General features: G+C 36.1%; 2 protein-coding genes across 2 annotated transcripts; both read right to left on the minus strand.

Moving 5' to 3' along the window:
• Positions 1-180: 180 nt before the first annotated feature.
• Positions 181-11,509, minus strand: ugp2a (UDP-glucose pyrophosphorylase 2a). Its single transcript, XM_058775110.1, has 10 exons — positions 11,110-11,509; positions 10,406-10,533; positions 9,646-9,753; positions 6,706-6,891; positions 5,606-5,739; positions 4,396-4,693; positions 2,672-2,869; positions 2,346-2,588; positions 864-968; positions 181-787 (listed from the first exon to the last, which is right to left on the minus strand). The coding sequence occupies exons 1-10, from the start codon at positions 11,123-11,125 to the stop codon at positions 680-682; spliced, it is 1,524 nt and encodes a 507-aa protein (XP_058631093.1). The 5' UTR covers positions 11,126-11,509; the 3' UTR covers positions 181-679.
• Positions 11,510-14,109: 2,600 nt separating this feature from the next.
• mdh1aa (malate dehydrogenase 1Aa, NAD (soluble)) lies at positions 14,110-24,543 on the minus strand. The gene is made up of 9 exons (XM_058789845.1): positions 24,324-24,543; positions 19,133-19,231; positions 17,768-17,864; positions 16,592-16,767; positions 16,285-16,407; positions 15,823-15,999; positions 15,066-15,179; positions 14,629-14,718; positions 14,110-14,519 (listed from the first exon to the last, which is right to left on the minus strand). The coding sequence occupies exons 1-9, from the start codon at positions 24,375-24,377 to the stop codon at positions 14,397-14,399; spliced, it is 1,053 nt and encodes a 350-aa protein (XP_058645828.1). The 5' UTR covers positions 24,378-24,543; the 3' UTR covers positions 14,110-14,396.
• Positions 24,544-24,685: the final 142 nt, after the last annotated feature.

The following is a 24,685-nucleotide window of genomic DNA, read 5'->3' on the forward strand; positions in this document are numbered from 1 at the left end:
GGTAAAAAATATTTGAAATTATGCATCATATTTACACAATATAAAAATAAAATACTTTTAATCTAAATAGTTTGAAAGTTAAATCATCACTAATGGCAAATTTTTGCAGTGAAGCACGGTGCTAAAATTTGATTCATTTGTAAAGTGCATGTTTAAAGTGCATAGGTTTAGGGTTGTATGTAATTATGCATTTGCATTTATTGTTAGTGAACATTACATGTAGTAAGTATGCGTAACAAGGACACTGTAAAATAAGTGTTACCTAATATTTATGATATAGATGTAATTAATATAATTCTAGTGCTTTTCTAAGCACTTAAGTTACTCCAAAAAAAGAAGATTCTGAAGATCAAAAACACTTTAATTTCTGTCTTCAAGTGAACAGATCATTATTTAAAGGGGCGCCTCCTGTTTCCATCCTGTCTTCAGTGTTGTATCGAGTGAGCTACATAGCAGCAAAACCAGTCTTTGTTAAAAAACCCGTTATACAGCCCTTTGTAAAATTCACTGTCAAAAGCATTTACAGTAAATTCTGATTGTTTTCATACAGTCATTTAATGCTAGTTGGATGGCTTTTGATTGTCACACTCAAATCTGACACACGTTTCCACACACACACACACACGCGTAAATGTCCAGGTGAAATGATGGATGTGGCTGTAGTTCGGTTGTGAAGGCCTCAGTGGTCCAGGATGCGCAGGTTTCCTGAAACGATCTTGTTCTCCAGCATCGCTCCGGCCGGGATGTCGATTCTGTCTCCGTGATTAGCGATAATGATAACCGTTCCCTGTTGTACAGAAACAACAGATTACGATATGCACACACAATGCGTTTAAACACTCACAAATATCAGCCGTTCATACCTTGAGTGTGACTTGTTTTCCGAAGGTGACGTCTCCTGATACAGTCAGGTGATCCAGCTCCAGCATGTCTGGGATGCTCTCAAACCTTTTCAGGAAGTCTCGAACCTAGAAAGTAAAAAAAAAAAACTATATATATATTTTTTATAATTAATTATTAAACGGGTAATTCAACATTTCAGGCCTTAAAGACAGAAGCTTTTAATTTTCTATATTTTTTAAATAATTGTAACATTTTCTAGTAATTTCTTTGATAATAATATAACCATTTTAAATAAATATGATAAAAATACATAATTTAGGAGTACACAATTACTGACCAGCTAATGTTTCAGGCCTTACAGACAAGGTGCCTTTAACTGAATTATGTCTGTGAAAAAAATCATTTTATTAACATTTTCAGCTAATTTCTTTGATGTTTTAAAAATAATGATAAGATATATTTTCAATTTATTTTAAATAAACAATATTTCATTTGTTAATCAAATAATTTGAATTACATCTAGGAAATGACTGACATTTTATGAGTTAACTTATTTTTGATGTTTTAAATATAATAAACATTTTAAATGCAATAATGCAATATTTCATCAATAAATAAATAATTTACCAACATTTAATTTTAATCTGTAAAATAACTTTGACTTAAAAAACACTTTCTGCTCATCTCTGATATTTTATAATATAATAATAATAATATAATAAATGATAATTATAATACAATATAATATAAACATTTTGAATAGTTTATTATTCGTATTTAAATATTTTCTAAATTGTTTATTTTATTAAAACGTTTTATTATTAACAGTTAATTTAAGGTTGCTTTAATTGAATAACAAATAAGAAATAACTTTATTAACATTGTAACTTTTATGCTAATTGCTTTGAAAATATAATTCATATATTTTAAATATAATATGTGACCCTGGACCACAAAACCAGTCTTAAGTCGCTGGGGTATATTTGTAGCAATAGCCAAACATACATTGCATGGGTCAAAATTATTTATTTTTCTTTTATGCCAAAAATCATTAGGACATTAAGTAAAGATCATGTTCCATGAAGATATTTTGTAAATTTATTACCATAAATGTATCAAAACTTAATTTTTGATTAGTAACATGCATTGCTAAGAACTTCATTTGGACAACTTTAAAGGTGATTTTCTCAATATTTGGATTGTTTTGCACCCTCAGATTCCAGATTTTAAAATAGATGTATCTCGGCCAAATATTGTCCGATCCTAACAAACCACACATCAACGGAAAGCTTATTTATTCAGCTTTCAGATGATGTATACATCTCAATTTCGAAAAATTGACACTTAAGACTGGTTTTGTGGTCCAGGGTCACATATAGATGGTCTATCATGGTCTATTATTGAGTACTTTACATGAAAGTCAAGCTCTCTCTTCCTGTCTAAAGTAGGCGGCTCTTGTCCAGAATAAGCAGCGCAGTGTAAAAGTCTTTAGTGAACCTTACTTTAGTGAAGGAGCTGCCCAGTTTGACGTGAGGTGTTGTGGGAAACTCTCTCTTGGGGCTCATGGTCAGAGAGCCCGCGTTCATGCTGTACAGGTTGGACATGACCAGCAGGAGGTCCGAGGTGGTTTTGACGGGCAGGAAGCGGCTGCGGGGCACGTTGATGCCGAGCGCGTTGTCGAAGCTCTTCATGGCAGCGCCCACCGCCGTCTCCAGCTGGATGACGTTCAGACCGCCGTCGAGAGTCTGGAAACACAACAGAAGCCCGTTTCACAACCAAACATCCACATGAGCGTTGTTCTCTGTAATGGAGAAGGCATGAAGGTCACCTTAGGGTTGACAATGATCTCCATGTCCATGGCATTCTTTTCGTGAAGCCTTTTAATGGCCGGCAGGCTCATCCACAAGTTGTTGGTGTTAAAGATCTTGAACTTGGTGACTGATTTAAACTCATCTACGTGAGCTTTGGGCACCTGCGCGATCTCCAGCAGCCTGAGTTTACCATCATACTGTGTCAGCGTGCCACCCTGAAACCAACAACACCGAGTGACTGGACTGCCATTAACCAATGAGCTTGAAGATACACTCAAAGCGGCATTCTGATCATTCTTCGCTTAGAATGTTCAATTGTTTTGACAGAGGGAAACATTTATTCTTCAGACATTGTTCTTTAAATACAATACAACATTTGGTTTTCAACCAGTGAAAATGGGTAGGATTCAACAATTTGGACATGGAGCCACACTGAGATCCCAATATGCCTGGGATTGAACTTTGGGCCTTCAAAATGAAGATTCCAAAAGAAAAAATTATATTTATTCCACTCCGACAGGTATGTTCTATGCAACTGTTTTGATAGAGGCAAACAAGATACATTTCTTGTTTCAACATTATATGTTCTTCAGACATTTCTCTTTAAAAGAAAAGAAGTATCATCTGTATGCAAAGTGACCCACGTTTGGTTTTTGACCACTGAAAATGAGTACAATTTTCTCCTGGAGCCATATTGAAATTCCAATATCTCTGTAACTGAACCATATGGGGTCTTAAAAATGAAGATACCAAAAGTAAATTTGTTAAGACCTCAAATCTAAAAAGGCATTAAAAAATCTTTAATACTTCTTGAGTTACAGGCATGCATAAAGTCAACAGATTTTACTAACAGATCTACCAATCTGTGTGTAAAAATAACATCCGCTATCTTTCTTAAGTGATTTTTTACTCCTCTGTAATTTGGCTCCGAATCTCAGGTGAAAATTGTAATTTTCCTTAAAAAAAATGTAAAAAAAATTCCTGAACAAATAAAACATTTGAGCCGGGGACCTCTGGTTGAGTTGCTATGGAATGACCCACAACAAAAATGACAAAGAGATGCCCAAAATTGGCCCATGATGACCTTTGATTTGACCTGTCATGCCATATCACAAAACAATAGGGAAAAAAAGCATATCTACATTTCTAATTTATACTTTTGTTTTACATTTTTCTTGTTTTATTTCTGCATTGAAATGTAAAAAAACAAAGCAAAAAAAATACATTTAATGCATTATTAATATAATATAGCTGGATATAACACAACATTTAATTTTGGCTTTTTTTGTTTGTTTGGCCCCGCCCTTCGTATTAAATAGTTCAGGCACTTACAGTATTAAACGTGAAAAAACTGTCAGTGTTGCTTTCAATAAGAAACTTCAATTTCTTCTATAAATCAGTTCTCCAGTGTGTTCATGTCTTTACTGATGGATCAGCAAACTTTTTCAAAAAGTACACTTTGGCAAGCGGTTTCAAACTCCCATACAAATAAATAAACTTAGTTTTGGCCTGATTTTGTTCAAAATGACGTCACACCAGTCTGTTCTTTGATTTTGCCTGAAGTACATCAGAGCCTTTAGAGGACCATTTCAACCAAAAATTCTCATTTATTAACCCTCAAGTCATTTGAAAGCAATATGTAGTCGTAAAATGATCAGTTTTGAAGAAATGTTCATGTTGCTGTACTTTAGTACCCCACAGAACGACATGAGCCATACATCAGCATGGTAACCCCACTCACCTTCACGTCAGCTCGGGTCTTATCGGTGACCTCCATGACGAACTCGCAGCGTTTGTCGCTGGGCTGGCTCATCAGGTGGTTCAAGATGTGCAGGTCCACCGTGGCGCCCAGGTTGTCAATGTTGGACACAAAGATGTACTCTTTCCCTTCTGCGATCAGCTTGTCCAGCAGGCCGGAGTTGTAGAAGCTGGCGTAGATGTCTCCGTGCCCGGGTGGGTACCAGGCCTCTTCATTCTCACCCGTCAGGCCCAAGTTAGTGGCCACTGGTAACAAAGACTCCTTATTGATCCTGGGATACCTGCGCAGGACAGGAAAACAGACAAGGTGACAATGGAAAAGCAGTCAAAGCTGTGGACTAACAGTTACTATAAATTTGCAAGAAAAGGGTCAATCAATCTTGAAATATTAATACCTCATTTGCTGATGTTTTATTGTAAGGATTGATGTTCCCAAAAGCTAGCTAACATTTTTTTTATCTATTTAATATTTGAAATTTTTACAATATACCACAGAGTTATTTTTACGTAGCCATTAAGTGTTTTGCATCTGAAATGTGAAATTTTATATTAAAAAGAAAAAAAAAAGCACTGAAACGAAATGATTTTCATGACTTTTGTTCCATTAACACTCCACTAAAATATCTAACTTAATAACATATGAGTACAATATTTTCCAGAAAATACCAGAAGTCACACTGGCTGAAAATTGCAGATAAGTCACATCAGTGTATAGGTCACATTTTATTATGACGTTCAGAAACAATGTAAAATACTGCTTAAAAAAAAAAAAACCTGAAACATTTACAAACATTATAATCATGCATTTTAGTGTCACTCCACAACAAATCCTTTAAATTGAATTTAGATATGAACGAGAATGAAAACGTAAGTATAAAACAAACATATTAATCATTTTAAACAACATTTATTATAAATGTCAAGCCTAAATGAACTTATTTAAAGCAAAACTGAAAGGACTGGCATGTAGAAAATGTGAAATATAAATAAAATTGCACTTATGTACCTCTCTCATTCTATGCATGTTTTGCACACTTGACATTAATGCCTTCATATAAGTCACAGCATTTTTCAGATGATTAAAAAAACAACAACTGACGTTTATTCCATAAAATACGGTACGTTCATATTGCTCTCTGTCCTGGACAATGATGATGAGAAGCGTGTGTGTGTGTGTATGTGTGTGTGTGTACCTGCTCTGGTTGAAGGTGTGTATCTTGACGCGGTGATGTGTGTACTTCTGCAGGATCTTCTTGGTGTCTTCATCTGTGTTGAAGGAATTCATCAGCACCAGCGGCACATCTGCATTATACGACTTATTCAAATCCTGAAAGAGAGAGATTCACACAAGGTCTTTCATTTGATGCACAAAAATTCCTGTGATTTTTTTTCTTAAATAAATGTCTGTATGTGCATGTATTTTGTTTGATATATCTTTAGTTACTTACTGTATGACCATTACACTAAAGCATATGATTGCATAAAAGATGTTTAATTAAATGAGTCTGGATGTTAAAATGCATTCTTCTCAAAACTCATAAACAAAGAATGCAAAATGCTTGCTGGTGTTTGTGTGCAGGTTATGCAGTGAATAGTCAGTCACGTCACTACAGAGCCCTGCATTTGATCCCCATTTTAATGTAAAGGGTGTATCACAGGTATTACATAAAATAGTATTTCTCGAGATATTCCTCTAAACGCCTTCAATTTTGTCATGTGGAAAAAACCTGCTATTACACAACTTTGAGGTAAACAGTCATTGACACGGAGGGAAACCTTTCCCAAGGTCTGAATCTGCAAACACGGTCTTACCTCATCTCACACGGATCATATATAAGCCAAAAAGAAACATCTAAACCCATGTACTTTACACATCATCCACTGTTCTGATTATGCTCAATTATAACTTATGCTCAACTCCACATACATCAAAGGTTTGGGGTCAATAAGATTGTTAGAGGAACTACTTTCATTCAGCATGTGACAGTAAAGACATTTATAATGTTTCAAAAGATTTCAAATACATGCTTTTTTCAACTTTCTATTCACCAAAGAATCCTGAAAAAATTTATTAGTTAGTTAGTTTCCACAAAAACATTTACCACCACCGCCTTTTCTTTGAGCAGCAGATGAGCATATTAGAATGACACTGAAGACGAATGTGAATTCATATAGAAAACAGTTATTTGAAACTATAATAACTTGGTGAGTAAAAGAGACTTAACATCAAAAAATCTATAAAACACGACAATCTCATCAGAGGTTTTCGCTGGAAGCATGTGTGTTGTAATACCTCGATCTGCTGTACGGTCAGGTCCAAGAAAGTGTTTTCGTTGCGGACGCTGATGAGACTTTTGGGTCCTTTGCAGCCCATGCTGGTCCCCAGACCTCCGTTGAGCTTGACCACAGCCAGTTTATTAAGGCTGGACGCCACATCGGCAGGAAGACCCTTCAACTTGATCTTCTCATAGGGCTGAATCTGTTGAGTGAAATACACACATGATTTATAGAGCAGTACACCATATAGGAAACACACAGACGCATTATCAATCATTCTCTCAGGATACAGAAACCTTGAGTGGAGTCAAGAAAATTAATTATCTGAAGTGTGCTTTTTTCACACTTTTCACTTGATTAGAAATGTACTGCAGGCCTACAATCTGGTTTTATTAGAGCAAAGCCTTTATGAAGATTACAGGACACCCAGTTTAATCAGAGCAAAGGTATAATTAGGTGAGAAAGACTTTTTAGTGCAGAGTTTATTTACTCCAGTCAAACAGAGCAGAGCTGATGGACCTTCAAACTCAAAATGTATCTCGCAAAGGCATTAACCTTGAGATCATGACATGAAGAGCAGAAAACTGTGAGAGCTACTGAAACAGAGCCTTGCGAACAATATTCTTCTGAAATATGAGCTGATATGATCCGATTTCTTGGATTTGGGTGTGCTGCTTTTGATAAGAGCTTCCTGCCTGCGACTGATGCAGACCTTGCACACACACTGACCTCATGAACTAAAATTGTGTAAAGCGGTCGTCCTAGTTTCATCACAGCAGCAACTGTTGAATTATCTCACTGCTGTGAAGGCAAAACGGTCAATGACTCAGAAACCTACAACTAAACTACATGTTGCATTTTACATTTTATTTATTTTCCTTGTGGTCCAATTAAAGTATTAGTCAACCATTTTGCATGAAAACAATTCTAAATAATTTAGACTTCTATATAAAAGGAATGTTATGCATTTAGTGCAAGCTAAGCTTAATCAACAGCGTTCGTGAAATTAATTTCTCTCCTTTTTTCAATGGAAGTGAATGGGGCACTGTTTCAATAGTACAGCCACAAGATGATGGGAAAATACAGTATATCCAACATTCATCCAGCTTCATTGCTGTGACAACATAATGCCATAAAATAAATAAAATGACTAACGATGATGATTTAAACACTTTACAGCTCAAATAATACATTCGTTTTAACAGAAGAAGTGATTACAAGCTTCGCATTTTAGCTTTCAAATTCTCAACAAATTTGCCCCATTCACTTCCACTTCTAATTTTTTTTTTAATATGGAGGGATAAGTTGACATTATTTTTGGGATGGTCAACATTTATGCCACACATTCTTGTGAAGCTTAACCAGTAATATTCCTTGAAATGTCAATAGATGCTCTTTTTGATTTGGAGAGAAACTTCTGAAAGAGTTCATACAATTCATTGATACAATACATTGATATGCAATACATAGAAATGATCAAAATATGTCTATTACTCTTCATATAAGCCCCTTTAACGGAAGTTTAGTCAAAGTGACTAACAGTAAAGTTAAAACCACGGGCCAATCTCCTGACTGCAAGTCCATCAGTGTGACAAAACCAAATATCTGATACGTCGATTGAGAAAATGACACACACACAAATATTCAGCTGACCGATCAAGCATCCAGCCAATGAGAGCTTCCGCGGACGGGGACTGAAATAGAACCATTGAGAATTATGCTATATGATTCAGTGCTGATCTAGAAGCAGCCGTGATGTTTATTTCGTAATGGGTTTGATGAGTCTCGATCTTCTGGAGCTGATTTCAGATCATTCGTCCTGCTTTACTATGTGCTGTAACATGAGTTTCTCAACGGCTGGTTGAAAAGAAATATCGGCCAAGGTTGTGAGATGCTGGAAGTGCTGTGCTATTCATAGTCTAACCTTCAGTGTGTGGGTATTTGCAGAGGGGCTGTGGGTTATTTGAAGAGGGGATCAAGAGGGAAATGTCATGGACTTGATAAACCACCCATACACATGCACGTTCTGTTGCCGCTCCAGCCCTTCAAACAACTTATACTGATAAAATTTGTTGTATTTTATAAGGTGTAATAATGGTTTAAAAGCACATCTGTCTAGGACTGTGCAGTTGAATTTCTTTATATGTAATGTACATCTTAAATGTATCTTAGATTTTTTTGCACCCTCAGATTCCAGATTTTCAAATAATTGTATCTCGGCCAAATATTGTCCTATCCTAACAAACCATGAAGTGCTGTCAAACGATTAATTGCAATTAATCGCATAAAAAAATAAAAGTTTTTGTTTGCATAATATATGTGTGTGTTCTGTGTATATTTGATAAATACACATACATACAGTATATATTTTGAAAATATTTACATGTATTTACATGTCTGTATTTATATTCATATAATTTTTATTATAAATAAATATATTTAATATATAAACATAAATTTTTTCTGAAATATATACATGCTTGTGTGTGTATTTAATATACATAATAAATTTACACAGTACACACATATTATGCAAACAAAAACTTTTATTTTGTATATGATATTGCGATTAATCACGATTAATCGTTGACAGCACTTACACATATATATATATTTATATATATATATATATATATATATATATATTTCAATTGATTTACAGATCAGTTATTAAATAAATATGTTAAAGGAAGTGAAATTGGGATTGATAATCTTGTTTTGAAATTTAAAAAAATTGTTCTTCGCAAACAAATAAATTAAAATATAAAGAGTTCAAACTGTCTGTCTTAATTAATCTTTTCATGAATTTGATTCAATATTGCTACAAACATTATGCTGTAATAATATATGCAATATTGCTGAAAAATTTCTATTTTTATAGCTATATTTTCATTTCAAATTCTTTATTAATCATCCTTAGAAGCCACACAAGGCATCAAGCACTCTTTGGTCTCACCGAGCCTTCGGGTGGTCTATGGATCTTGGCCCAGTCAACAGACGGCCCCTTCTCCTGAAGGAAACGGTGAAAGAGCTTCTTGAAGCCATCAAAGTCCTTCCTGGAGATCTGCAAGAGGCACAAATATCCATATTACATATCAAGTCTTCACAATTTACATCCATTTTTACCTTTAGTTCTACAGTATATCCTGAAGTTCAATATAATAAAGTGAGTTACACATGAAAGGTCAACATTTGTGAGGGTTTTGGGAAGCTTGTAACTAACTCGTATTAAACCTGGAATATTTTATTTTTTAATTCTTTAGAGCTGAATCTACACATATTAGTGTGATTAATCAAACCCCTAATTACCCTTTATAACACTGTGCAGTATATAAGCATAATTACTACTCTGAAGAGTCTCCTTTAACCTTTAGACTAAACCTTCTGCCGATGCATCATGGGATGATAGGCTGTAATTAACACACACCTCCTTCGTTAGGTCACCGTTTCATGGGCTGCTGCATAAAAACTAATTAATGAGACTAACTGCATGCTGTGTGTGCCGTAACTGCTCACATTAAGAGTGCATAAAAATCCAGTTTGAAATGCATGTACCAAAATATAAACATTTTTATGCACGTTAGATACATGCTAAATCTAAAATAGATTTAATGTGTTTGATCTAATGGCTTTAGCAGGGGGTTAGACATGGAGTCAAGGACAGAACGTGTTTGTCACCTCAGCCGAGTACATAGTATACAGGACAAGTGTCTTACCTCCGCCTCTGGTGGCTTGGCAGTGGTCAGGAGCTTCTCCAGCTCTGTGTGCATGGAGTTCTCATGCTGCAGTCTCAGCTTCTCCTGAAACTCCGCCATCCCTGCATTAGGGCTGTTTCTATACAGATCTACACACATGCAAACACAAGGAAAGAAAACATTACTGACACAACCTTAAATGTTGTGACGGCATTGCAACTGGTCATTAATTTAATTCTTGAGACTATTCTGTTCCACCATGGTTTTTGGTAATTGGCGTATAATTTAAATAATTCAGCTAGAATAGTTAGAATATGTCAATGTTTTTTAAACAAATCTCTTAAGTTCACCAAGGCAGTATTTATTTGATTAAAAATACAGTAAAAACAGTAATATTGTAAAATATTATTACTATTACTGAACTATAATAATTGGGCACCAATAGTTAATTAAGCAGCAAATCAGCATATTAGAATGATTTCTAAATGATCACGTGATGTAATTCAGCTTTGCACCACAGAAATAAAATTACATTTTAAAATATATTTAAATAATAATTAGATTTATTACAATTTTACATTTAAAATAATATGACGGGTTGCTGTATTTTTGTTTAAACAAATGCTACCTTGGTGAGCATAGACTTCTTTCAAAAACAAAACAAACAAATATTCCAAATGTTGACTGGTAATACTTTTTTGTAAAGCTATGAAGAAACCACTTACCAGCAACAAAAGACATGATTAAAAACTTCTGACAGCTCTCAGACTTAAAAACCAGTATATATCAATCCTGAATAGAATTCAGCAGTCCAGAAAGGTCCGAATCACCAAGCTAATACTGTTGAACAGTTTCTTCTTTTGCACCTAGTACAACTACAACTGCATCAATGTAGAGGAAGCAGTCAAAAAGATGCTTTGAGTAGCCTACCCAAAAAAGAAAAGCTACTAAAACTTTAGTGTTCAAAACAGTACAGCCAGCATCCGAACCCTGTGTGGAGCCTCGACTCTTTGAAGCCAGATGGGATTTCAGACAGATTCAGACTGTCGTGTCATGCACAGGACACCCGATCAGGGCTTTGTAACACACCGCTGAAGGAGATTCGCAGAGGGAGAGACAGAAAGCACACGATTCTTTTAATAATGTCCAGCACTGCCCACCCGTCACGTGACGGAAAAAGTAAATAAGTCCAGAAACGGTGAACAACTTTTGTAGACACTGTATGTGTGTGGCAGGTGAATTATTAGTCACTTCACTAATAATTCTAATAACACTGAGCTTCTAGATGCGTTCTTTCATTCTGTCCTGAGAGTTGAACGCTCGCATAGAACGCGCTTTGAGTTCGTTTCTGGTATGGTGTCAGGGAATGCGTTATTGGGTCCATATGCTGCTTTCGTGGGGATTTTGATTAAATATCTCGAATCTTTTTACATTTGGACACTCAAAAGATTCGTTTACTGAACCTTTCTGTGGGTTAAATCGTTACTATGTGAATCCGATTAATTAAAAACGCAGTTTACATTTGATTTTCAAGGGGGCGTTCACATAGGCTACAGTAGAACGTTCCGAGATTCGAATGAGCTTCAGAACGCTCGTTTACTGACACTTCGTATGGGTTAAATGAATTGTTAACTAAGTGAAACCGATTTGTTAAAAACTTTTTAGCGAAACAGTATCATAATTATTAAATTTGTGTCATATTAATTGTGTTCGGTCGATCATCTGTCAGTTTTACTCATTCATAATCCCGCCCCTTTCTCTCCTTCTTGTGAACGCTACTAAATCAAATGCAGAATGGACGAATTCTTCTTCCGTCCCGAGATGCGTTCAAACACAAAAAAAACTGTTTTTGTTTGTTTTTTTTTTTTTTTTGTTTGTTTTTTGTCTGCCGCTTTAAATGCTCGAGCCCTTCAAAGCAGGATGGATTCTGATTGGTTGTCAAGGTTTTAATCATTAATTGCTAGAATTTTTATTTTATTTTTTGAACAGGCTATAGTTCCTCTGTGTTTAGTTAAGATGTGGGCTCCACTCTTTTACACTTAGAACGAATTTTAAAACTATCTTCATCGTTATTGTCCTTGTTAGACCAATTATTTACCATTTTCAGTCAAAGTCTGCTTTATTGTCAATTCTTCCACATATACAGCACATACATACAGAGAACTGAAATTGCTCTCAGACCCAGATAACACTAACAGTAGAAAGTAAAAATACAGACAAATATAAAATACAACTATACAAATAAGGACATGTATAAAAAAAAAAAAAAAAAAAGTAGCAGCACAGGGCACATTTATTAAACATATATGTGCATTTTATTGTATAGCTTTTGCCATTGTTCTAGAAAGGCAGCAAGCCACCTGACCCCAAGCGTTAGCCATTTTACTAGTTAGGGTTGTTTTGTTTTAGCCGCTTTGCAAATCTTCTAGCTCTTTTGAACGCAATATAACGCCCGTTTAAATGTCAAGTAGGACTGTAAGTTTGACTGATACAGCACACAGCTATTGCAAGAGGGGGAGTTAGCTTTTTCTGCCTGAATACAGACCTAACTAGCAGCTTCTGTCAGACCAAAGTCACAGACATCCAGGATTATGTCATGAACTTTGCCATACAAGAAGAATTCCAAGGTCATCGACCCCTTGCAAGCAAACACAAGCGCACTGCCCACAGCTCGGGGTTTTGAGGGGTTGGGGAACTGTACTCAAGCACATCTAGACAGCAGACAGGCTTGCTTACTCATTTTTGACAAGCCATGCGAGGATACTCACGTCCACTGCACTGCAGCACGCGCTGTTTCACAGGCGGAAGTGTCGCGTGAAATCGGTGTGTGGGTATGATATTTGTTCACGGACCAATCAGAGCAGGGGGCGGTCTGGCTCGACCAATCAAATACCGGCCTCGTTGATGGCGTTCGACTGCGTAAACATGTGAAACAGCGTCATCTCTTGGCTGTGGTTGTAAACTAATATCTACTTTTTTTTTAAAGATTTTTTTACTTGTATGTTTTATCCAACTGAGAATGCTTTATTTAGTGTATGAAAATTATGCAGGATTATATGGAAGTCCCTTTTCCACACAAAAAATCATGCTTTAATAAATCGTATTTAGCTAAAGTCATGAGTAAACAAATTGATATTATGGCATACTAGGTTATATTAATTTGATGAAAAGTCAAATACACAATTAAAACAGAAATACACAAATAGTCGAAATTGACAAAGATACTTATTTCGTATTTTATGGCATAATTCCAACCTATTGTCAATAATAAGGACTTGTCAATTTAGATTTTACATCTCATAGGCTTATATCATTTTCATAATTTAGACTTTTTTCATATCGTAAATGTGATTATGCCATATGTTCGACTTTAGTCATAATGATTTATCAAAACATTTTTTCTGGACATCCATACATTTACCATCCCTTTTGACCAATGAATTACCATGATTTCTCAGTCTCTTTATTATATAAGGATCACTAAAATAATCAATATAATTTATAGTCACTGTTATAATTTTCTAGGACACTTCTAGGCTTTGAAATAAGTTATAAAACTAATTCCCTGATATATAAAAGGTTTTCATTTAAATAAAAAGGCCTGGCTTGCTGCCTACAATGAAGAATCTTATTATCTTTAACCAAAGAAATTCATACCTATTAAATGTGTGCATTCAGAGCTAGAGATGAGCATGACAACATAATCCAAATACACAACAAACATAAAATTTTCCACATGGCCTTTTATTGTTGTATGACAGATGATCGCTATTTTGGTCAGGACAACTATGTGCGTAACGGTTTTAACTGGAAATGTTCTTCTTCAGGTGTTGCCCCAGACACTTCAAGCAGAGGTTACATTGCAAACGTTTCTTGTGAAGTAACACACACACACGCATACGTTGAGAGACATCCACACACGGTCAGCTGTGAAATCTACAGGACTTTACAGTCGGGGATTTGGGGACTTTGAAGAGTCTAACGGCTGCCACGTTGTTGTGGAGACATCAAGTCACGCTCCAAGGAAGGTGAGTGCCGTGTCTCGCTCATCTACCAGCTCAGCGGCGGTGGCATCCATCTTACCGCGGGAGAAGTCATTGATGGAGAGTCCGTCAACCACCTTCCAGGTCTTGTTCTGTTGGAGTGGAAAATATTAGTACTTACATAGAGACCTTCTATTTCTAAACTACTTTGTTTTCTTTTATTCATAATTTCAGTGTTTTGACAACGATTGTAAAACAAACCTTGATCTTAACAGGGAAGGAGTACATGAGGTCATCAGGAACTCCATAGGAATTACCAGTGGAGTAGATGCCCATAGACACCCACTCACCCTGTTAGACACAGAAAAAGTATTATTTAGCATTAACCCTGTAAAGCCTGGTATAGGAGATGAATCAAATATTAAAAGGCATTTTTCTTCTAGTCTATCAATCAGAGGTAGACTGTGTACAGCTGTACTATTTTTATTTCTTTTTTTTTTAATTAAAGTTTTGATCATGCTGATTTTGAGGCTTTAGAAATGTGTGAAATTTGATAAAGTAGCTTTAAGGAAATTATATAAAAAAAAAAAAAGAAAAAAAAAAAAGAAATGTTTTAATCTTCCACTTTACTTGTAACCAGAATCTAATAGCCTAGACACTCAATTGATCTCCAAAGGGTTCACATGGTGCAAACTCACATCTGGAGTGCCGAACCAGATGTCCCTCATGTGGTCACAGATGGCTTTGGCAGCAGACATTGCACTGGAGAGCTTCCTGGCCTTGATGACAGCTGCACCTCTTTGCTGCACCGTCTGGTGTACAGAGAAATTAAGAATTGCAGATGGGCAAATTAAAGCAATAAGCTACAAAAAAAAAAATCATGTGTAAAGCTATGGTCATTAGTGCAGTTTCAGCTACATTTTGTGGGTAAAAAAAGGTCCATTGTGTACTGTCAATAGGACAGAGTTGTATGAAGCACAGCTCACAAAGAAATCACTTTTAAAGCAAGCAGATTTCTATTGGTAAATGCTGTGAATCCAATTTAGCGGGAAATCTTTCACCCTCATGCAAAATTCCAGATCGTGTGGATTTCTTTGGAAATTAATTCTATTAAACTAAGAGAAATTTGTTGTTGCAAATAAATCATTTATGGTTGCCAAGATATAACGCAACTTGATGCATTAATTAGGTGCATTTATCAGCTTTTTTAGCGGCTTCAAACATGCATCAGAAGTTAAAGTAGGAACTACCCATTTTATAACAACATAAGCCCTGTCAAGGGCAAATGTGATAAGTCATTTTTGTTCTTTCCTTTGAGAACATTAAATCCCACAGTTATTTTCAAAATGAGATTAAATTAGCAAACGGAGAATTATGCTTTATCTGATTGTCTCTTGCAAAAGCGGCCCGATTATCTCACTTTAATAACTCCACAGGTTCAGATGTCAGACTTACGGTGATAAAGTCGCCCTTCAGCCAGCTTTCATCATTCACTGCATCAAAACCTGACACCTCCTTCCCATGATTGTTCACGATAGCATGGTGCACATCTGGGTACTGAGTTGAGGAGTGATTTCCCCAAATAATCACATTCTTCACACAGTCAGAGGGCACGCCAACACGCATCGCCACCTACAGGCATGGAGGAACACCGCAGGTGAGCAAAGGGCTCGTAGGTGCAATGTGTGCCAACAATGAGCTAACAGTCCCTCTAAAATTAGGTCACTGTATTGGTCTATGAACTACTCCAGAGTACATAACTAGATACGGATGCTCTAGAACTAAGCTAGATGTGGATAATGGACAATAAAAAAAAAGCTTGGTTACCTGCAGCACTGGAAAGCACAAAGATTGCGTTAGAGAACTTCAATAAAGCAGAATAAGAAACGAAAGTGAATGAGGCGGTGGGGTTCGGACCTGAGAGCGGGCCCTGTTATGGTCCAGACGGGTCAGGCAGGAGAAGTTCTCCTTAGGAATGGAGGGAGCAGATTTGGAGGCGATCAAACAGTTGGTGTTGGCTGGGTTTCCGACAACTAGCACCTATGAAAGAAAACGAAAAGTGAACGGCATAACAAACACCAAAAACTGACCAGTGACTGATTCTGCCCGTATTGATTTATCACTGTTGTCTAAATCAAAAGCCAGAGGCTAGAAATCTCATGAAAATCAGAATTCAACTGCACATAAACTGATTCAAGCTGCATTATTTGTTGCAATCTTGTACCTTGACGGTCTTCTTGGCGTATTTCTCCAGTGCTTCACCTTGGGTTTTAAAAATAGCCACGTTAGCCTTCAGTAGGTCCTTCCTCTCCATGCCCTCCTTTCTGGGCATAGAGCCCACCAAGATGGCAGCGTCAAGATCCTTGAAGCCCACCTCAACCTTATCAGTAGGAATCACCTCTGTGAAGGGGTAAGAGAGAGAAACGAAGGGTACAGAAAACTTATTTCACAGGAATTTTTAGGCCAACAAAAATCTCCATGGCAAGTTTTTAAAGATCATGAACTTATTCAAAAATATCCAGCTATTTTTTGCAAATTATTAAATTTAACTAAAAATGTAAACGTTATTATATAATTAATCTTTTAGCTAAATATTTTGTATAAGTATTAAATGAAATAATAGCTTGTAGAATTAAGATAAATCCTAATTGCTTCTTGAAGCAAGTTAAATCTTTAAACCAACTTTTTCTAGTGTTTTCTAGGAAGCCTCAAGACTAATTCAGTTGAGCAAATGCATGTGACTGAATGATAAACTCACGTAAACTGCACATGCAAACCTTTTAGCATCAGTATTGTGAAATACAGCCGCATTATGTTTGTACCTAAACTATTATTTCTAAGGAGTATATGCTGACATTATCTCTTGACACTTTCATCTCCCATCACCATAAATCATTTATCAGCCTGTCGATATTTCCTGAATTGGCTCATTTCATTGATAATCTTTAAAATGAGATTTAGTACAGGACTATTTATCAGAGTGGACTTCAACCGAAGCTCAACTTCTGTGACAGAACATGTTCTTTGGCCTCCTCCCCTCCACCTCCCATTGTTGTGGCACCATCACGTTTCTCATTGGTCTCTGGGTAACCTACAGCGTGAGCCAATAAGATCAGTCTGTGCCGGTTACACCTCCCAACTCCTCAAATACAGGGTAGCACATGCTATTTTCTGCTACAGATCTCTTCTGCAGAGTCATCCTTGCTCTTCTGCATTTTAATACATTCCAGATGTCGGCTATAAATAACACACGCTGCAGTACAAAGAGACAGTGGCTGTGAAGCTGTCAGTGAAGAGTCCAGTAAAAACTGACCCTGATCTGAACTGATCTTCCTCTACCTGATGTCCCATTATAATCATTCGCTGTGATAAGGTCTAAACTGATTAAGGAACCCCTCACCCCTCAGAAGTGGAAGAGCACAATCCTGCAGCTCCATGACGACTCCATCCAGCACAGGCAGCATGGGAGTGATATCCAGAAGCACCAAGATGATTGGCTGACAGGGGAGACAAACAATAAGTATGTTACACTGCATCAGCCTATGATCAAAAACATGTTCAGAATGGAATACTTGCAGAACAACATATACACTTTACACCACAGACATTCAATGATACACATTCTATACAATAGTACAATCTATAACTGTCCTTCCTTATATAACAGGATCCAGTATAAGTGAAGATAACTAGACAGCCGATGTGTGTGCGATATGCCAACATGCAATTGAGTTGTATGAATACATATACAATTGGTTTTTTTAAACATTTCTAACCTTTTATTTTCTGATAACTTGCTAAAAATATTTGATAACTAACACTTCAAAATTGGCTATTGATAAGCACCAAAAATGTAATAAATTAATAAATGTTTGAAAAAAAAAAAATTATGAATACATTTCTCTCTCAAAACATCTAGTAATATTTACATGCTAAAAAAAAAAAAAAAAAAAATATATATATATATATATATATATATATATATATATTTTTTTTTTTTTTTTTTTTTTATAACAGACAAATGATCTCAGCTAAAAAAAAAAAAGTGATCTAGGAACGTTTAGCTTATGTTCCCATTAAGGTAGGGGTGTTCAAAATGTCCATTTAAAAAAAAAAAAAAAGGTTTCAAAAACATTTCTCTTGATTACACAGATGTTAAGGGAACATTCCAATTTACCATTTTGAAAACATTATGGGAATGTTATTTTTGAATGTCCCCTGAACATTCTGAAACACAGTAACATTTAAAAAACGTGTTAGATGAACATTCAACTAGAACGTTTGAGAAGAAAAACATTCCATTAACAATGTACGAATAGCCTTGTTTTGCTTGCTTTCTAAAAAAAAAAAAATTTTTAAAGACGAGAAAACTTTGAACGAACATTCCATTAACGTCACTGGAAGAATGTTTGTTCATAACTTTAGAGAACATTGTCAGAACGTTAGCAAACACTTCCTGTTACCTGAGATTCGGCTATTTGTGTCAATTGTATTATCGGTTATCAAATATGCAAACATTAATCTCTAAATGGATAAATGTAAGCATTCAATAAGTGTTACATGCATGCATGCATGCTCACAGTACATATTTAATACTGCAAACACAGTAATAAAATAACAGTGCGCCATTCTGAACACAGAGTCGCATATTTTAAATCACAAATTCTTATATAACACAAGAGCATGATTTAAAATCCAGTTTGCTCCACTTGCGGTTTCCCCCCAGAGTCCGGTTACGCAATAAGACAGCCAGTCTGTGTCTCACCTGGTCCTTGCCGAACACATCTCCTTTAGCAATGCTGTAGAGCAGAGAATAAGCGATCTGTCCGGCTGCGCCAGTCACCAGCACACGGATCGGTTCGGCCTGAAATAAACACAAAGTCACCGCAGGCGTCAATAGCATGACCTAGTTATGTGAACAAAGGCCTAGCGATCTGGGATGAGAAGTTTAGAGCATCTGCACATAATTCTTTGAGTGAATGGGAATTCATTTCTGTGTAACTTAACGTTATAATCTCAATGAATGAATGAATGAATGAATGAATGAATGAGAAGGTGATGCAACTGATGCTCGACTCGACGCACTGTAACGATGGTAACGTCAGTATGCGCTCGAGACTGTAACTTCGACATAAATCAAACGCTTCAAGCATTTATAATCTGACAGAATTGCGACAAAATAGTGCCAATGAGTACAAAAGATGCCACCTCAAGAGTTAGTTAACATTACACCCACTCCACAAACGCGGAAATGGCGGTTAATTGTTTATACAAACTGCTTCAAAATATTAAATCTGAATCGTTGAGAGAATCGTGACCACAGATTTCACATTAAAACATATTTCGGAATCTAAAAGCGTTCAGATTAAACTAACCCGTCATGTTATGCACGAAACGTTGCGAATTTGATTTGTGCTAAAATACAGTGCAGGACTAAAATGGAGGGATGAGAATCTCACCATGTTTCAGATCTGATTGTGCAGGTTGAGATGTGCGCCAAAGATGTGCTGCTCTGCCTCAGACTGGACGGAGGGGTCACCTCTATTCTTGTATGGAAATGTCATACGCTTTCACAGAAATGCGGCACACTGGGATATGTAGTTGCTATTGCTGCTCTCTCCGCCAATCAGCGCACAGAAAGAACTCATTTTCCCATGAGCGCCCGCGCTGACGCCCTCCCATCCAACACGCCCACTCAACCTCCTTAAATGGAACACAACGCCTTAAAAACGAATAAAGGTCGAGTTTTGAACCTCCCATTGAGTTATGGTGATAGGTTTGAGTTCTTGATTGGTTTATGAACACAAATAGCCAGCTGAAACAGATTAGGTACATTTATGCTAGTAGAATGAACAGACAAACAGAATAAGTATCTTTTAAAATATATGTAGGCTAATTTGTAATGAGAATTTTTGTATTGCATTTTAAAATGGAAGCATTTTTACTAGACTCATACTTTGGATCCCATTGAAATAACTAATAACTGAGCTTATTGACATTTTCGCTCAGTTATGAATTAATGCTGGTGTACTCTGGGAGTTTGTGTGAAGAATCTAAAATAAGCTCCCCTTCTGTCAGCACAGCCACAATTTTGACTGAAACATTTGCACATCTATACACAGAATCTCACATGGTTATAGTGTGTGTGTGTGTGTGTGTGACGGCAAGCTGTTATCATGTTCTACTGCAAAGATATTTCACTTTTAAGTATCCATTTACGAACTCCACTGTCCTTGACTGAAAATGTCCTTTCGGGCTGAACAGGAAACATGTAAGACCACGTGCATTTCCAAAAGAGATCAGTGAGGTCAAATAGCTCATGTGCTTTCACTTCTGTAGTGCGCTTTGCTGTGTCTGCATGATTTTAACCTTAAAAAACCTACTGTATTATATTTGATGCACTTCTGTAGCGCACTTTGTAGTGTATATATTTGATGCATGAATCTACAATCTACTGCATGCCTTCTGTTGTCTGAGTAATGGTTAATTTTTCATAATAAAAGGCTTTTAGTATTTTAAAAATCCCCTCTGTAATTATTTTTTATAAACAAAACATATTTTTAGTAATATTTCAAGATGAACATTTACTTGACTAAAGCAGCTTACCAAGTTATTTGATCATTTTTATTTATTTATTTATTTATTTTAGAAAAATCATGTTTAATTAGGATAAGTTTGAATTATACACCAGGAATGTTTATCTGTACAACTTTCAATTGTCATTGCATTATATAAAAACTACAGAGCTTTGATCATAAAACCAAGCGTTTAAATAACATCTTGGAAGATACAGAATGACAACTGACAGTTATATTAATTTTCTTTAAGTATTCTGCTATATTGTTATAGAAATCGACATTAATTTACATCACAAGCTATCAGAATTTCATCTTACTTTTTGGCCATATAAATATCAGCAACTGCATCAAACTGCATATTTTTACTCAGTTTGGGTCTCTGAGTTTATTTCCTACTCCAGTATCAGCTCCATATTTTCCTATATCAAACTTTATGGGCCATAAAAGCCTGATATATCAAATAGTATACAAAACATGAAACACATATAATACTTCTTTTTTTTTCTTTTTTTTTTAGATTTTGTGTCACGTTTCAATAAACTGTTTCACTTAAAATACATATACATTTTAAACAATTTTTCTAGTGCTGTCAAATGATTAATCGCGATTAATCGCATCCAAAATAAAAGTTTTTGTTTATATAAATATATGTGTGTGTACTGTGTGTATTTATTATGTATATATAAATACACACACATACAATATATATTTTGAAAATATTTACATGGATTTACATGTATATATTTATATAATTTATATTATATATAAATACATTTAATATATAAACATAGCATATTTTTCTTAGGGATGCATCGATCCGTTACTCAGTATCGGTATCGGCTCCGATATGGTCGTTTTCTGCGGATGGGGTATCGGTCAGACGAAAAGTGTTCAAGTGTTCTGAAGTTGTTCCATAGTTTAATCTGAGGTACAGATGAATATTTAAGTCGTTAAATTCAAGGTCAGGTAAACTCTTCTCTCTGCTGCGGCTGTCTGTCATCCTCCATTCAGCGTCAAACTGCGCGTTGCGTTCGGTTACTACAGTTAAACTCTCTTCAAGAGAGGTTTAAAACTGTTAAAAGAAAAGGATAATAAACTAACGCACAGGTTCAATACACTACGCATCAATATCTGCGTAGATATTGAGGGCTGCGCAGCCTGCGCGCTGTGACTATGTGCTGCTTCAAGTGCATAATTCTGCGTTCAGGATGCGCATAACCGCTTTGTGCCGCTCTGTATTGGAGCCTTTAGTATTATAATACTTTTGCGCGATGAAAGATTATTAATAGTCTTTCTTGTTCTGTCCTGTCTATCACATGTTTCTGCCTTCATTACTGTGCTATATATTTAAAAGAAATGTCTTTTAATTTATAGTATTTATATATAAATGTATTTGCTTGTTTTTTCATGAAAGTATTTTACAACAATACAAAGAGCAATGTGTACCATTTTACCAGATTTAGTCGTACACTTATTCACTTTTATTTGTAAATAAAAATGTTTCACTGGGTTTTATAAAATTATTGTGCACCCATGATTTTTCTAGAGTTTCTTTTGCTGCTAAATTATTCACTAACCTAGTTTATAATAGTATTTTTGTCATAGATTATGATTGTATATTTTTTCATTTGTTATTTTTCATTAAAATGAAGTTATCTATATGTAGTAGATTGTGTTTTACACACAAAAGAGTGACGATCAGGTGAACACACAGAAGAATACAAATTGTACATAGATTTAAAAAAAAAACTGGGCTGGTATCGGATTGGATCGATATCGGCAGATACTCAGAATTTTCGGTATTGGATCGATTCTGAAAAAATTGTATCGTTGCATCCCTAATTTTTCTTAATTATATACATGCACGTGTGTGTATTTATATATACATAATAAACATACACAGTGCACACATATATTTATGTAAACAAAAGCTTTTATTTTGGATGCGATTAATCGCGATTAATCATTTGACAGCACTAATTTGTTCATATATCAGGCTTTACAGGATTAAATCCTGCTTTCATGATACCTTTCAAATACAGTAAAGGTCACAAGAGCTATATGTCAGCAATGACAATTAAAAAAAAATAAAGATATTTTGTTACTATTTTTAAATTTTTGCAACATTTTTGCAGGAGAGCAATTTAGGCTAAATATTTAATGGCAGGTTCTCATTGTGATCTAAATTTGAATCTATATAAACTATATAATGTCTATATAATGTGACAACATTCCTCAACTTTAGAGTAAGTTCTCACAAAACGTCTACATGTGAAACAGACTTTAAAAATAAATATAACTAAATATAATAGAAATATTCACTGAATACAGTGTGCTACTAACCCTGGCTAAAGTTTGTCCATTTTGAAAACACAGAACAAGATAACCCAAGTTTACTCTACCTCAGGATTAAAAATGACCCTGGGTTAACAATTCCAAAAGCCTCTAATGGGCTTGGATCTGTTCCACGACCCCTTCTCCTTCAGCCTCAATGATGCATTTTACTATCATAGCACCAGAGCAGATTCCCTCTTCATTTCACTGGTGTCATCAGCAGTGGTGTGTGTTCATAATGCTGAGCCTTTCAGACTACAGTGCTACAGATCACCCACAGCCTGATGCAGATATTTGCTCCTGTTCGGGACAGAGGCACTTCAGCCAAGTTAACATTACATAACATGCCGCTGGAAGGGTGGAGATCCAGACCGGAGCGAGTGCTATCCATGGTGCTGGACTCTGCTTGCCAAAGCATTGTAAATTAATCATCGAAGAGGTCACTGCCCTCCCGCCTTACTAGGTTTTCAAGGCATGCATAATGAATGAGACTAATCATTCAACCAATCCCTGCTTAGAAACTATGTCTTTGAATATGTTAGCTGGTTTCTAGCAGGTCCAAAATGTTTTTTTTATTTTTTTGTAGCCAATCTAGGATAGCTATTGACTGGTTTGCCAGTTCCTATAAACTAGCCTGATCGTCTTTAACTGGTATGACCAGCCAGCTAGTTGTAGCTAGTCCAAGATGCCCTGTAAGCTCGTCCAAACCAGCTAATGACCACTTTGTACCATTTTATATCAGCTAATGACTATCTTGAGGCAGGTAAATACTATTTTGGTCACCTTGGACCAGCTATGAACCAGCTCCCACATTCCAAAACACAGCAACCATCTTAAAATGGATTTTCCAGCATGAAATCACTTGCTGTATAAACGGAAACTATCAGATATATAGCGAATTGTACATGTGCATGCAATGCAGGGATGAATCCTCAGATATAGCGCCGATATTTTAACGCGTACTGAGTGTTTTTAAAGAAAACCCGTGCGTTTGGTGCATTCATGCTGCATTTACGCCTCCGTTGTCAAGGAGAGGCGTCTTACCTGCGCCGAAGCCGTGCGCACCACCAAGTACATAGCCGACAACAGGGTCAACATTTTAAAGCAGCGTGTCCCTCGAAGTGTCCGATGGAGTCTGTTGTTCGCCTCGGAACGCAGAAGGGGGTGTTTTGGGACGCGGCGCTCGCGGTAACCTGAGCTCAAAGGCGCGAGATAGATACTCAAGAGCCGCTTCCCTCGCGCACGTGCTGTGTTTTCACCGTCACTCTTCCGCACCTAATGAGCTTTGAGAGACAAAAATAGCTCGACATCGAGTAATCTTTCCGCCATTTCTGATCACACGGCTATATTAATGAGGTAGTGATCGGAGCTGCGAAATTTGGGGGTGACGTCAGTGTGGGATTGAG

The sequence above is a fragment of the Onychostoma macrolepis genome, chromosome 01 (assembly GCF_012432095.1).
Source record: "Onychostoma macrolepis isolate SWU-2019 chromosome 01, ASM1243209v1, whole genome shotgun sequence".
Classification (NCBI taxonomy): domain Eukaryota; kingdom Metazoa; phylum Chordata; class Actinopteri; order Cypriniformes; family Cyprinidae; genus Onychostoma; species Onychostoma macrolepis.

Excerpts from the sequence above, each read along its gene's own strand:
- ugp2a (XM_058775110.1), bottom strand. Across the intron at positions 2,870-4,395 it reads AGACCCGAGCTGACGTGAAG|GGTGGCACGCTGACACAGTA; the intron begins GTGAGTGGGGTT and ends TGTTGGTTTCAG. Across the intron at positions 788-863 it reads GAAAACAAGTCACACTCAAG|GGAACGGTTATCATTATCGC; the intron begins GTATGAACGGCT and ends TCTGTACAACAG.
- mdh1aa (XM_058789845.1), bottom strand. The coding sequence starts at position 24,377 with ATGTTGACCCTGTTGTCGGCTATGTACTTGGTGGTGCGCACGGCTTCG. Across the intron at positions 17,865-19,132 it reads ATGTGTTCGGCAAGGACCAG|CCAATCATCTTGGTGCTTCT; the intron begins GTGAGACACAGA and ends CTCCCCTGTCAG. Across the intron at positions 16,408-16,591 it reads ACGCCAAGAAGACCGTCAAG|GTGCTAGTTGTCGGAAACCC; the intron begins GTACAAGATTGC and ends TTTCTTTCATAG.